The sequence below is a fragment of the Notolepis coatsorum genome (genome assembly GCF_963971535.1).
Source record: "Notolepis coatsorum genome assembly, chromosome: 20".
In the NCBI taxonomy this organism is placed as follows: domain Eukaryota; kingdom Metazoa; phylum Chordata; class Actinopteri; order Aulopiformes; family Paralepididae; genus Notolepis; species Notolepis coatsorum.
In genome coordinates this window covers 9,479,224-9,494,075 of record NC_140184.1, presented here as the reverse complement: position 1 = coordinate 9,494,075, position 14,852 = coordinate 9,479,224, and the positions used below count along the sequence as shown (strand labels likewise).

General features: G+C 43.7%; 1 protein-coding gene across 9 annotated transcripts in view; it reads right to left on the bottom strand.

The window, feature by feature from the left end:
- herc1 (HECT and RLD domain containing E3 ubiquitin protein ligase family member 1) overlaps positions 1 to 14,852 on the bottom strand; it is a 278,250-nt gene that overhangs the window by 83,301 nt on the left and 180,097 nt on the right. For 6 of the 9 annotated variants that reach the window (XM_084337465.1, XM_084337466.1, XM_084337469.1 and 3 more), the window contains exons 51-54: positions 12,296 to 12,509; positions 10,667 to 10,929; positions 9,476 to 9,603; positions 2,283 to 2,416 (exon numbers count right to left, since the gene is read on the bottom strand). In XM_084337465.1, coding sequence (XP_084193591.1) covers positions 2,283 to 2,416; positions 9,476 to 9,603; positions 10,667 to 10,929; positions 12,296 to 12,509 — 739 coding nt within the window. The remainder of the gene's footprint in view (positions 1 to 2,282; positions 2,417 to 9,475; positions 9,604 to 10,666; positions 10,930 to 12,295; positions 12,510 to 14,852) is intronic. The other 3 variants (XM_084337470.1, XM_084337471.1, XM_084337473.1) reach the window with 1 other exon arrangement.

Below are 14,852 nucleotides of genomic sequence, written 5' to 3'. Positions count from 1 at the left end.
TGGGGTTTGGGCTGTCCCGACTGTGGTGGGGTTTGGGCTGTCCTGACTGTGGTGGGGTTTGGGCTGTCTGTCCCGACTGTGGTGGGGAGTTCCTTCCACCAGTGTGTTCCACCACATTCAACAAATCTACCATAAAACAGAGTAATATGTGAGAGGAACAAACTAAAGTTGAAAACCTATCGGGGGTGCTATTGGGAGTAGGAGAACTCTGAGTCTGTCACAGAGACACAGCAGAGGATCTGATCATGGAGTCTAATAGGAATGTGATTGCCGACTTCTATCCCAGGGGCTCTTGGAAGTGGCCAAGGACAGATGGTGTATCATACGCTGCAGGCAGGGACTCATCCAGGCCCCCAGGCCTATTCATTTTTAATGACTATGCCATAAAATCTTAATACCTTCCCGTTCAGATACTGGTACCTAGGTAGGTTGGCCACCATCATTATTCTTGTATTTGTTGCATTTATTGTACTTTTGTAGTTCTTGTGCTAGGTGAGTGGAGTTATTGTTTTAATGTTTATCTCTATGTGAGTGGAGTTATTGTTTTAGTGTTTATCTATGCAAGTGGAGTTATTGTTTATCTATGTGAGTGGAGTTATTGTTTCAGTATTTAGCCTTATCCCTGGTTCCGTTTGTCTTGTTTATTCCTGGTTTGTTCTCCCTTCCCTTATTATTGTTTGTTTATGGGTTCCATTCCCCTATTTAATAAATATAATTTACTTTGGAAAACGTTCCTCTTCCTCGCCGGGAGTCGTGTGCTGTAATAACAAACTGAATGTGTTGGGGTTCACATCCAGCCTTTCAGATATACATATAAACATATCAATTATTTATTAAGCAGAATTTTCTTTTGACATTTTGGTTGTATGGTAGTCTACTGACAACTTGTATGTGTATATATGGGGGCGACAGTGGCTCGGGAGGTAGAGCAGTCGTCTGGCAATCCGGAGGTTCCCGGTTCGATTCCCGCTCCACCCGGGCAGCGTGTCGATGTGTCCTTGAGCAAGACACTTAACCCCTAATTGCTCCCGATGAGCAGGTTGGCACCTTGCATGGTTGCCTCCGCCGTCGGTGTGTGAATGTGTGAGTGGATGGGTAAAATGTGAGTAACAAATTGTAAAGCGCTTTGGATAAAAACGCTATATAAAAAAGCAGCCATTTACCATTATTGTGCTTTATATTGTATATGTATTGACATCATTTGTGTTTGCCTTATTGGTCAGATCCCCCTTGAAAAAGAGACCTCTGTCTCAATGTTTTTTATTATTTTTAATTTCTGGTTAAATACAGGTTTGATGATGATGAAATATGTGACTCATACGATGGCTCTCATACACTGTCTTTTAAAAACAAACACGATCTGTAGAACACCAGCACGATAGATTCACATGGAACATGTTTCAAAACAATTCAGATGCCAAACTGTAACGTGATGCATTACATTAGGGATGCTCGATATTGGCTTTTTTACCGATACCGATATTGTCCAACTCTTCATTTCCGATACCGATATCAACCGATATCAACCGATATATGCAGGGTCCCCCCCCCCCCCCCCCCCAAAAACGGAATAATTTCAGGTAATTAACATTACTTATTACATGGCGTTTTCACAATCGCCGAAATGCTTGATTGTGATTGGTCAATAGCCCCCGACAGCGGTGAATAATTTTTCGATAACTGACCGCTGCCATGGGCAACGTGCAATAAGCCCACTGACACACACTGCATCAGTGCAATCAGACACACCTGCCGGCGATAATAATAATCACTTTATTTGGGCTGACAGAGCCACAGAACAACTGCGTCTGCATTTGATCTCGTCTCGTCGATGGTGTAAAATGAATTATATATATTGTTAGTAAGTTAGCCATGTAATAAGCGGGATAATGTATAGCTATACTATGTCATTGTCGCAAAATAATTGACCTTCACTGACGTTTAGAACACCTCGGCGAGGCGCCTCGGTATACTAAACTCTGTTGGTCAATTATTTTGCGACAATGACCTCATAGCTATACATTATCCCTTACATATCTCTTGTTGTGGAATTAACACAACATTATGCATACTTTTGACAATAAAAAATAAAGGTTTTAAAAAAATAAAAAAATAAAATAAAAAAATTATAATAATAATGTTATATATATATTTTTTTAAACAGATACCGATAATTTCCGATATCACATTTTAATGCCGATAATATCGGACATCCCTAATTACAATATAAATAAGTACAAAAGGAGGCAAGGCGATACTGAAGGAAACTACTGGGTGTTTACCGTTGACTTGCCAGATGTTAACCATCTTGTCCATGGCGGAGGCCAGGTATCTGCCGGTTACACTCCAGGCCAAGGGAGACAAGCTGGGGTCGCCGGGAGAGCCCAGGCAGTTCATGCCCTCCTCTGAACCATCACTTATGCCCCCCACAGACACACAGACACACAGAGAGAGAAAAGCAAGTAAACAGTTAAAACAATGATGAGAAAGACATAATACACAGCATTCATGTATCAGACTAACAGGACAAACTGTAGTGAGACGTAACTGAGGATCACGCTGCACTACAGAGACGTAACTAGGGTTGGTACCAACGGTACCTTTTTCTGTACTTTGATCTCTAAAAATGTAATCTAGCTGAATCAGTTGTAAGAAATTTGTCCAAACTTCACATTTTTTATTATCATTATTATTTATTTTTTTAGAACAATTTGTTACTGGGCGGCTAGGTGGTGTAGTGGGCAAGGCGCTCGCCACCAACGCAGGAGACGCTGGGTTCGAGCCCAGCTCTCGGCGTTGCTACCAGCTTGGCTGGGTGGGAAAGCTGGTGGGTGGGTCCTGGTCGTTGTAAACAGCGACTCCTACAGTTCGGTCGGGGCGCCTGCTCAGTGAGGAAAGGATCTAAGGGGGGTAGTGTGATCCTTCCACACGTTACACCCTCTCAGTGAGAGTCCGCACTGCCAGGTGAAAAGAAGCGGTTGATTGGCTACACATGTGTCGGAGGAAGCATGTGATAGCCTCCACTCTCCCAGACCGACTGTGGGGGGTAAGTGCGCAGCGACCAGGAAGGGGATTGGGAATTGGCATAACGACTAACATTGGGATGGGAGAAAAAAAACGGAGGAAAAAGGACGGGGGAAAAGATAAAAAAAAAAATAACAATTTGTTACTTAATATATATATAATATATGATATTACAGCGAGCGTTGTCTGCATCTAGCTTTGTAAAGTGTAACCACACTTGCGACCGTTTTCGGCTTGCCATTGCCCCGACTGCTTTGTTGTTGAATCAAGTCAAATCCTAGGTAAGCGTGTATTGTGCGCGTGAACGTTGACGTGAACGTGCGGCACACTGCATAGGTTTCCTTTCGCGGTAAACAAAACGTCAACGTCATCGGACTTTTAAATTATTATTATTTTTATTACCAAAATGTGGCACCGGTGGATCTCACGTGAATCGGTACTCTGTAGTACCGACGTGATTCGGTCGATACCCTAAAAGTACCGGATTCGGTACCCATCCCTAGACGTAACGCTATCATCAAAGACACCACAAATACATAGAATAACACTTTTCACTATTTTTCAATCATAATTACATAATATTCTGTCCTATAAATACAGTGGTAATTACATAATATTCTGTCTGCGTTTGGTCAGAGTACAATGAGAAACTCAGAGGGTCAGGAAGGCATGTAAACCCAGAGTCAGGAGCGGGGGGGGGGGGGGGGGGGGGGGGGGGTGGCACGATGAGACGAGGGGCAGCGCATGTTTCCGTCTCACGTTCACGTGGCAGCAGCACGTGCAGAACCTTCACCATGAAAAGGAAATATGAATGTTCTCCAGCCTATGAAATATTCAACAGTTTACATTTCAAAGTGGTCCGGCTGGCGTGTCTAGCGATGCTTGTTCGCTGTGCAAGTGAAGAGGTCAACCTCTACTTTATTTTTTAGAGAGCCTGTCTGAACAGCTAGTTAATTAAGAGGTGGTTAGAGAGCCTGTCTGAACAGCTAGTTAATTAAGAGGTGGTTAGAGAGCCTGTCTGAACAGCTAGTTAATTAAGAGGTGGTTAGAGAGCCTGTCTGAACAGCTAGTTAATTAAGAGGTGGTTAGAGAGCCTGTCTGAACAGCTAGTTAAGAGGTGGTTAGAGAGCCTGTCTGAACAGCTAGTTAATTAAGAGGTGGTTAGAGAGAGCCTGTCTGAACAGCTAGTTAATTAAGAGATGGTCAGAGAGCCTGTCTGAACAGCTAGTTAATTAAGAGGTGGTTAGAGAGAGCCTGTCTGAACAGCTAGTTAATTAAGAGATGGTCAGAGAGCCTGTCTGAACAGCTAGTTAATTAAGAGGTGGTTAGAGAGAGCCTGTCTGAACAGCTAGTTAATTAAGAGGTGGTTAGAGAGCCTGTCTGAACAGCTAGTTAATTAAGAGATGGTTAGAGAGCCTGTCTGAACAGCTAGTTAAGAGGTGGTTAGAGAGCCTGTCTGAACAGCTAGTTAAGAGGTGGTTAGAGAGCCTGTCTGAACAGCTAGTTAATTAAGAGGTGGTTAGAGAGCCTGTCTGAACAGCTAGTTAAGAGGTGGTTAGAGAGCCTGTCTGAACAGCTAGTTAATTAAGAGGTGGTTAGAGAGAGCCTGTCTGAACAGCTAGTTAATTAAGAGATGGTCAGAGAGCCTGTCTGAACAGCTAGTTAATTAAGAGGTGGTTAGAGAGAGCCTGTCTGAACAGCTAGTTAATTAAGAGGTGGTTAGAGAGCCTGTCTGAACAGCTAGTTAATTAAGAGGTGGTTAGAGAGCCTGTCTGAACAGCTAGTTAAGAGGTGGTTAGAGAGCCTGTCTGAACAGCTAGTTAATTAAGAGGTGGTTAGAGAGAGCCTGTCTGAACAGCTAGTTAATTAAGAGATGGTCAGAGAGCCTGTCTGAACAGCTAGTTAATTAAGAGGTGGTTAGAGAGAGCCTGTCTGAACAGCTAGTTAATTAAGAGATGGTTAGAGAGCCTGTCTGAACAGCTAGTTAAGAGGTGGTTAGAGAGCCTGTCTGAACAGCTAGTTAAGAGGTGGTTAGAGAGCCTGTCTGAACAGCTAGTTAATTAAGAGGTGGTTAGAGAGCCTGTCTGAACAGCTAGTTAAGAGGTGGTTAGAGAGCCTGTCTGAACAGCTAGTTAATTAAGAGGTGGTTAGAGAGCCTGTCTGAACAGCTAGTTAAGAGGTGGTTAGAGAGCCTGTCTGAACAGCTAGTTAATTAAGAGGTGGTTAGAGAGCCTGTCTGAACAGCTAGTTAAGAGGTGGTTAGAGAGCCTGTCTGAACAGCTAGTTAAGAGGTGGTTAGAGAGCCTGTCTGAACAGCTAGTTAAGAGGTGGTTAGAGAGCCTGTCTGAACAGCTAGTTAAGAGGTGGTTTGAGGTCTGAACAGCTAGTTAAGAGGTGGTTAGAGAGCCTGTCTGAACAGCTAGTTAAGAGGTGGTTAGAGAGCCTGTCTGAACAGCTAGTTAAGAGGTGGTTTGAGGTCTGAACAGCTAGTTAAGAGGTGGTTTGAGGTCTGAACAGCCAGTTAAGACATGGTTTGAGGTCTGAACAGCTAGTTAAGAGATGGTTAGAGAGCCTGTCTGAACAGCTAGTTAAGACGTGGTTTGAGAGCCTGTCTGAACAGCTAGTTAAGACGTGGTTAGAGAGCCTGTCTGAACAGCTAGTTAAGAGGTGGTTTGATGTCTGAACAGCTAGTTAAGACGTGGTTTGAGAGCCTGTCTGAACAGCTAGTTAAGAGGTGGTTTGATGTCTGAACAGCTAGTTAAGACGTGGTTTGAGAGCCTGTCTGAACAGCTAGTTAAGAGGTGGTTAGAGGTCTGAACAGCTAGTTAAGAGGTGGTTAGAGAGCCTGTCTGAACAGCTAGTTAATTAAGAGGTGGTTAGAGGTCTGAACAGCTAGTTAAGAGGTGGTTAGAGAGCCTGTCTGAACAGCTAGTTAAGAGGTGGTTTGAGGTCTGAACAGCTAGTTAAGAGGTGGTTAAGAGAGCCTGTCTGAACAGCTAGTTAAGAGGTGGTTTGAGGTCTGAACAGCTAGTTAAGAGATGGTTAGAGAGCCTGTCTGAACAGCTAGTTAAGAGGTGGTTAGAGAGCCTGTCTGAACAGCTAGTTAAGAGGTGGTTAGAGAGCCTGTCTGAACAGCTAGTTAAGAGGTGGTTTGAGGTCTGAACAGCTAGTTAAGAGGTGGTTAGAGAGCCTGTCTGAACAGCTAGTTAAGAGGTGGTTAGAGAGCCTGTCTGAACAGCTAGTTAAGAGGTGGTTTGAGGTCTGAACAGCTAGTTAAGAGATGGTTAGAGAGCCTGTCTGAACAGCTAGTTAAGAGATGGTTAGAGAGCCTGTCTGAACAGCTAGTTAAGAGGTGGTTAGAGGTCTGAACAGCTAGTTAAGAGGTGGTTTGAGGTCTGAACAGCTAGTTAAGAGATGGTTAGAGAGCCTGTCTGAACAGCCAGTTAAGAGGTGGTTAGAGGTCTGAACAGCTAGTTAAGAGGTGGTTAGAGGTCTGAACAGCTAGTTAAGAGGTGGTTAGAGAGCCTGTCTGAACAGCTAGTTAAGAGGTGGTTAGAGGTCTGAACAGCTAGTTAAGAGGTGGTTAGAGGTCTGAACAGCTAGTTAAGAGGTGGTTAGAGAGCCTGTCTGAACAGCTAGTTAAGAGGTGGTTAGAGAGCCTGTCTGAACAGCTAGTTAAGAGGTGGTTAGAGAGCCTGTCTGAACAGCTAGTTAAGAGGTGGTTAGAGGTCTGAACAGCTAGTTAAGAGGTGGTTAGAGAGCCTGTCTGAACAGCTAGTTAAGAGGTGGTTAGAGAGCCTGTCTGAACAGCTAGTTAAGAGGTGGTTAGAGAGCCTGTCTGAACAGCCAGTTAAGAGGTGGTTAGAGAGCCTGTCTGAACAGCTAGTTAAGAGGTGGTTAGAGAGCTGAACAGCTAGTTAAGAGGTGGTTAGAGTCTGAACAGCTAGTTAAGAGGTGGTTAGAGAGCCTGTCTGAACAGCTAGTTAAGAGGTGGTTAGAGGTCTGAACAGCTAGTTAAGAGGTGGTTTGAGGTCTGAACAGCTAGTTAAGAGGTGGTTAAGAGAGCCTGTCTGAACAGCTAGTTAAGAGGTGGTTTGAGGTCTGAACAGCTAGTTAAGAGATGGTTAGAGAGCCTGTCTGAACAGCTAGTTAAGAGGTGGTTAGAGAGCCTGTCTGAACAGCTAGTTAAGAGGTGGTTAGAGAGCCTGTCTGAACAGCTAGTTAAGAGGTGGTTTGAGGTCTGAACAGCTAGTTAAGAGATGGTTAGAGAGCCTGTCTGAACAGCTAGTTAAGAGATGGTTAGAGAGCCTGTCTGAACAGCTAGTTAAGAGGTGGTTAGAGGTCTGAACAGCTAGTTAAGAGGTGGTTTGAGGTCTGAACAGCTAGTTAAGAGATGGTTAGAGAGCCTGTCTGAACAGCCAGTTAAGAGGTGGTTTGATGTCTGAACAGCTAGTTAAGAGGTGGTTAGAGAGCCTGTCTGAACAGCTAGTTAAGAGGTGGTTAGAGAGCCTGTCTGAACAGCTAGTTAAGAGGTGGTTAGAGGTCTGAACAGCTAGTTAAGAGGTGGTTAGAGAGCCTGTCTGAACAGCTAGTTAAGAGGTGGTTAGAGGTCTGAACAGCTAGTTAAGAGGTGGTTAGAGGTCTGAACAGCTAGTTAAGAGGTGGTTAGAGAGCCTGTCTGAACAGCTAGTTAAGAGGTGGTTAGAGAGCCTGTCTGAACAGCTAGTTAAGAGGTGGTTAGAGAGCCTGTCTGAACAGCTAGTTAAGAGGTGGTTAGAGGTCTGAACAGCTAGTTAAGAGGTGGTTAGAGAGCCTGTCTGAACAGCTAGTTAAGAGGTGGTTAGAGAGCCTGTCTGAACAGCTAGTTAAGAGGTGGTTAGAGAGCCTGTCTGAACAGCTAGTTAAGAGGTGGTTAGAGGTCTGAACAGCTAGTTAAGAGATGGTTAGAGAGCCTGTCTGAACAGCTAGTTAAGAGGTGGTTAGAGAGCCTGTCTGAACAGCTAGTTAAGAGGTGGTTAGAGGTCTGAACAGCTAGTTAAGAGGTGGTTAGAGAGCCTGTCTGAACAGCTAGTTAAGAGGTGGTTAGAGGTCTGAACAGCTAGTTAAGAGGTGGTTAGAGGTCTGAACAGCTAGTTAAGAGGTGGTTAGAGAGCCTGTCTGAACAGCTAGTTAAGAGGTGGTTAGAGAGCCTGTCTGAACAGCTAGTTAAGAGGTGGTTAGAGAGCCTGTCTGAACAGCTAGTTAAGAGGTGGTTAGAGGTCTGAACAGCTAGTTAAGAGGTGGTTAGAGAGCCTGTCTGAACAGCTAGTTAAGAGGTGGTTAGAGAGCCTGTCTGAACAGCTAGTTAAGAGGTGGTTAGAGAGCCTGTCTGAACAGCCAGTTAAGAGGTGGTTAGAGAGCCTGTCTGAACAGCTAGTTAAGAGGTGGTTAGAGAGCTGAACAGCTAGTTAAGAGGTGGTTAGAGTCTGAACAGCTAGTTAAGAGGTGGTTAGAGAGCCTGTCTGAACAGCTAGTTAAGAGGTGGTTAGAGGTCTGAACAGCTAGTTAAGAGGTGGTTTGAGGTCTGAACAGCTAGTTAAGAGGTGGTTAAGAGAGCCTGTCTGAACAGCTAGTTAAGAGGTGGTTTGAGGTCTGAACAGCTAGTTAAGAGATGGTTAGAGAGCCTGTCTGAACAGCTAGTTAAGAGGTGGTTAGAGAGCCTGTCTGAACAGCTAGTTAAGAGGTGGTTAGAGAGCCTGTCTGAACAGCTAGTTAAGAGGTGGTTTGAGGTCTGAACAGCTAGTTAAGAGATGGTTAGAGAGCCTGTCTGAACAGCTAGTTAAGAGATGGTTAGAGAGCCTGTCTGAACAGCTAGTTAAGAGGTGGTTAGAGGTCTGAACAGCTAGTTAAGAGGTGGTTTGAGGTCTGAACAGCTAGTTAAGAGATGGTTAGAGAGCCTGTCTGAACAGCCAGTTAAGAGGTGGTTTGATGTCTGAACAGCTAGTTAAGAGGTGGTTAGAGAGCCTGTCTGAACAGCTAGTTAAGAGGTGGTTAGAGAGCCTGTCTGAACAGCTAGTTAAGAGGTGGTTAGAGGTCTGAACAGCTAGTTAAGAGGTGGTTAGAGAGCCTGTCTGAACAGCTAGTTAAGAGGTGGTTAGAGGTCTGAACAGCTAGTTAAGAGGTGGTTAGAGGTCTGAACAGCTAGTTAAGAGGTGGTTAGAGAGCCTGTCTGAACAGCTAGTTAAGAGGTGGTTAGAGAGCCTGTCTGAACAGCTAGTTAAGAGGTGGTTAGAGAGCCTGTCTGAACAGCTAGTTAAGAGGTGGTTAGAGGTCTGAACAGCTAGTTAAGAGGTGGTTAGAGAGCCTGTCTGAACAGCTAGTTAAGAGGTGGTTAGAGAGCCTGTCTGAACAGCTAGTTAAGAGGTGGTTAGAGGTCTGAACAGCTAGTTAAGAGGTGGTTAGAGAGCCTCACGTCTTGTTGAAGATGCAGGTCTGCTGGAGGCTGTACTGGTTCTTGGTGACGTTCCAGACCCTGACCGTCCCGTCGTTACCGCTGGTGGCCAGCAGGCCTTTCTTATTGCACCAGCTGCACGTGATGACCTGAGAGAGAGAGAGAGAGAGAGAGAGAGAGAGAGAGAGAGAGAGAGAGAGAGAGAGAGAGAGAGAGAGAGGGGTAGAGAGAGAGAGAGACAGAGAGAGGGAGAGAGAGGGTAGAGAGAGAGAGAGAGGGAAAGAGAGGGTAGAGAGAGAGAGAGGGGGGTAGAGAGAGAGAGGGAGACAGAGACAGAGGGAGAGAGAGAGGGGGGGAGAGAGAGACAGAGAGAGAGATAGAGAGAGAGAGAGAGCAAGAGAGAAATAGAGAGAGGGAGAGAGAAAGAGAGATTTACTATCCTACACTACGCAGTAAGACAAGACAGGGAGGCCATGAAAAATAATTGGTATCATCAATAAAACAATAATAAACAACAGCGACTGACCCTGCTCTGGTGCCTCCAGCTTGATGTATAATAATAATAATAATAATAATAATAATAATAATAATAATAATAATATTAATATTAATATTAATAATAATAATAATAATAATAATAATAATAATAATAATAATAAATGACTGACCCTGCTCTGGTGCCTCCAGCTTGATGTATAATAATAATAATAATAATAATAATAATAATAATAATAATAATAATAATAATAATAATAATAATAATAATAATAATAATAATAATAATAATAATAAATGACTAAATGACTGACCCTGCTCTGGTGCCTCCAGCTTGATGTATAATAATAATAATAATAATAATAATAAATGACTGACCCTGCTCTGGTGCCTCCAGCTTGATGTATAATAATAATAATAATAATAATAATAATAATAATAATAATAATAATAATAATAATAATAATAATAATAATAATAATAATAATAATAATAATAATAATAATAATAATAATAAATGACTGACCCTGCTCTGGTGCCTCCAGCTTGATGTATAATAATAATAATAATAATAATAATAATAATAATAATAAATGACTGACCTGCTCTGGTGCCTCCAGCTTGATGTATAATAATAGTAATAATAATAAATGACTGACCCTGCTCTGGTGCCTCCAGCTTGATGTATAATAATAATAATAATAATAAATGACTGACCCTGCTCTGGTGCGCCTCCAGCTTGATGTAGGAGCACTTGCGCAGGTCCCCAGCCATGTCGGCCAGGGTCTGCGGCCCGCGGCTGTGGTGGCTGTCGCGGTCGTGGGCCGCCAGCGTGCGCACCAGCTGCTGCGCGGCCCACTGGCGGTGCTGCGAGGAGAGCCTGGAGGACAGGCAGCAGGCGGCCAGCGCGTTGGCCAGCTCCAGGGGGCCTACAGCGGAGGGGTTATGGGAAGGGTGGGCATACAAATGCGCAATTAGACCTGCTTGGAACAAGAGAGTGACAAGAGCCCGCCCGGTGAGTGAGAGAAGGGAGACAAGTGGAAGAAAATTAAAAACACAAAAAAACAAAAACAATAATGAACAAATAACAAATAAAGCCAATGGTGACATGTGATGTGAAAAAACAAGCTAACACACAAAGCATGAACCAAATCAGAAAGTACACCTTGCGATGAAGCTAAGAAGACAGATTGATGTGCGATATGAGTCACAAAGATCTACAGCAAACACTGATCATGGTCAAATCCTCCACGACGAAGCCCCGGGAAGCACGACAGCAGGTCATGTTTAACCCTTTCACTGCCACACTACAGATGGTTAACCTGCTGTAGTGTGGTTATGAAAGGGTTAATCCTTTGTCGTGTGGCAGTGACATGGTTAACCTTCTGTATTGTCGCAGTGAAAGGGTTAACCATTTGGATGAGTGAGACGTGTTTCAAAAGGGTAAAAACCTGACTAGAATCAACCACACGGGGTGTAATTACGGTAGTTTGAGATGACTGTTGTTGTACAGGTTGCACACGGTGACGTTTGAAATTATTTCGCAGCGCTCCGTGTGTACCTGCCTTTAACCCTTTCACTACCAAATGGTTAACCCGTTCATTGCGACATTACAGAAGGTTAACCCTTTCACTGCAACACGACAACCCTTTCACTCCCACACTACCAAATGGTTAACCCTTTCACTGGGACAATACAGAAGGTTAACCCTTTCAGTGCCACACTACCAGTTGGTTAACCCTTTCACTGGGACAATACAGAAGGTTAACCCTTTCACTACCACACTACCAAATGGCTAACCCTTTCACTGTCACACGACGAAGGGTTAACCCTTTCACTACCACACTACAGAAGGTTAACCCTTTCCCTACCACACTACCGTCTGCAGTGTGGTAGTGAAAGGGTTAAAGGGAGTGGTAAACACCGGGAGATGAATCAATTATTTTTGGTAGAATTTTGAAAATGTTGACTCCCCCTTCTAAATAAAAAATGTACCGCAACTGATCATTACTCAGTACTGAGCTTCCCTAGAGCACTTATTTTAGTTCATAATTATATTATATTGTACTTCTATTTTAATTTAGTTTATATTCCATTTTATTCTACCTTTTATTTTATGCTACCTTCATTGTCTGTCCTTTAATGTCGCACCAAATTGCTTGTATGTGTAAACTACTTGGCAACGAAAAACGTTCTGATTCTGGTACAGACTTTGATATGATACAATACATACAATGATGACCAATGTGATGATCAACACAAATGTGCAGGAAAGAAACAATAAATAACTAACAAACAAATGCACCCCTCCTACCCCTCCCCCCACAGTCCTGCAGGCCTACAAACCTCTCTTCTCTATGTCAGCCTTGTCGTACGCGGTCCTGAGTCTGGCTCCCTTGTCCGCCAGCAGTGCCACCAGCGCCTGGGTGACCACGAAGTTGGGCGACGTGACCAGCTTGTTCTCCTCAGCCACGCCTCGCAGGAAGCTGGGCAGGAACTTCCTCTGGATGGGGTCGTCCACCGTGGTCAGGTTCATGCCCGTCGCCGCGGAGATCAGGTTCTGGAACAGGTGCGATAAACAACAACATAAACGGTGCATTGTTAGAACATCTTTTATCCAACGCGCTTTACAATGTTGTTCCTCCCACAGGGTTCCCACAGACATTGCACAATTAAATTCAAGGACTTTTAAGTACTTTTCCAGGCACTATTTTTCATTTTCAAGGATGTCACTCGAAGGATACAATTCACTTTTAAATGCTGTTTTTTAAGCATCTTCTTGGCAGCTAGAGCATCACACACGAAGAAATGAGGAAAAGCAGTCGGAGCGTGTGAGACAGCGACTCGTCAGAAATGATTAAAACAGAAAAGAAAAAAACGATTTCTTGATTCAGAACAATTTGATCATGGATGAACAAAACATTCAATGCGAATGGTTGATTTGAATTTCAAGGACTTTTTAAGCACCTTGTTAAAAAATGGGCTGTTTAACACATTGTGCGCCATAAACGGCGTAAGTCGTTAATGACCGCCATGCGTTGAACGCCAACAACGCCGTAAATTGTTTTTGGGATAAATATTAAATCTTTTCGCCATGGCATTCATAATTCATCCAGCCTCCCTCCGGACTGCAGCGGCACCCTGTCTGAGATTGCAACGCCTCAATACCGCCGCCTGGTGGATGGTCGGGCGAGTTACACTCACGTCAAACCGGAAGTGGTGATCGGTGCGTCGAGGAAATCCCTCTGGCAGTCATATCTTGTTACGTGGGTCCAGACAAACACTTGAGTGCATTTGGATCGCTTTCGAAACGCAATAATCGATATGATTTCGGCGTTTATTGCGCCATACAAACCGGAAATGGATCTAGGAGATCGACGTCAAATAATTGGGATCTTTTTCCTCCAGTCTCATCGGTAAGAGGAATATAATGTTATTTTCAGCCCGATTGTTTATTCATTTCACTGCAAACCATCTGCTCAACATATCAACCCATACTAAATAAAGCCGTTACTGACGATCAAGGAATTATAAACGACCCCCCCCCCCCCCTTTCCTTCACGCATGATGAAGTATAATGTATACCGATCATATACATTTGAATTTTTTAATATAGCGTGTATAGGAAATAAACGCCAATCGATAATCTATCATATGCGTCAGGGCCTATAACTAGCGTTTTTGGAATTACAGCAGAAAAGCTTACTCTCGAAGGTACTAACTCTCTAGAGGTATTAACACAACAATGTATGAATGAAAAAATATAACGTTCCCACATCCGGAACGATAGATAATCGATGTTGAATGGGCCATAGTAATGTCAATATAGCTATAATATTTAAAAGGTTATAGCCCTGCAAAGAAGGTAAACATCTCCATAGGGTTACAGTGCTGGCAGACTGGGTATAATGATGGGCACAATGCCCGGCGCTCAATGTGTTAAGGAATTCCAGGCCTTGTTTAAAAAAATGAATTCCCATTCACTGACTCATTGACTCACACGGCGAGGCGACCATGCAAGGTGCCAACCTGCTCACCTGGAGCAGTTAGGGGTTAAAGTGTCTTGCTCAAGGACACTTCGACACGCTGCCCGACACACTGAACCTTCCGATTACCAGATGGCCGCTCTACCTCCCGACCCACTGTCGCCCCCAACATGGCTGTTATTTACAAATTGGGGCCAAGTTATTAGTCTACTGTTAACGGAACGTAGACCATATGCGTCCACATTTAGATAGGATTCTAGCACATTTTCATAACAATAGATAATATTACCGTTTTCATTGAGGTTTCTTACAAATTAACGATGCTTTGTGTTGTCCTTTATATGCCGATTATCATAAAAATCTTAATGTCCCCCTTTAGACAACATATGTAACGCTACCAGCGCACTTTTGTTAAGATAATTAGTTTACCATTCGCGGTCGCTATACCGAGGTCGCAGTAATAGTTTACCGCTGTTCAGCTCACGTCGAAGAATATAGACACATCCCAGTGACCTGCGACCTGTGCTAACGCTCTTGGGAAATGCATTATTGTAGTTTTCAACATTTTCACCTTTTAATTTTAAACCAATGGTGCCATCTACTGACAACAGAAAGTGTTGTCTAATCGTCACCTTGAAAGCCACTTCCGTATACAGCGCCGCCCCAAACCCATTCTAGAGATTCCCACTTTTTACTGGGAGTGGGGCGTGGCCGTATTTGGTCCCAGACAATAAGAGTGGCTGCGATTGGTCACTGTGACGTTAAGTGAAGAAATGACTGGTAGATCCAGGAGGTCGGCAATCTGTAGCTGATACATCACTTTTTGGCTCTGAAGGGGGTTTGTTCCTTCATTCATTCTGAAGGAGAACCTGCCGTTTGTTCCTTCATTCATTCTGAAGGAGAACCTGCTGTTTGTT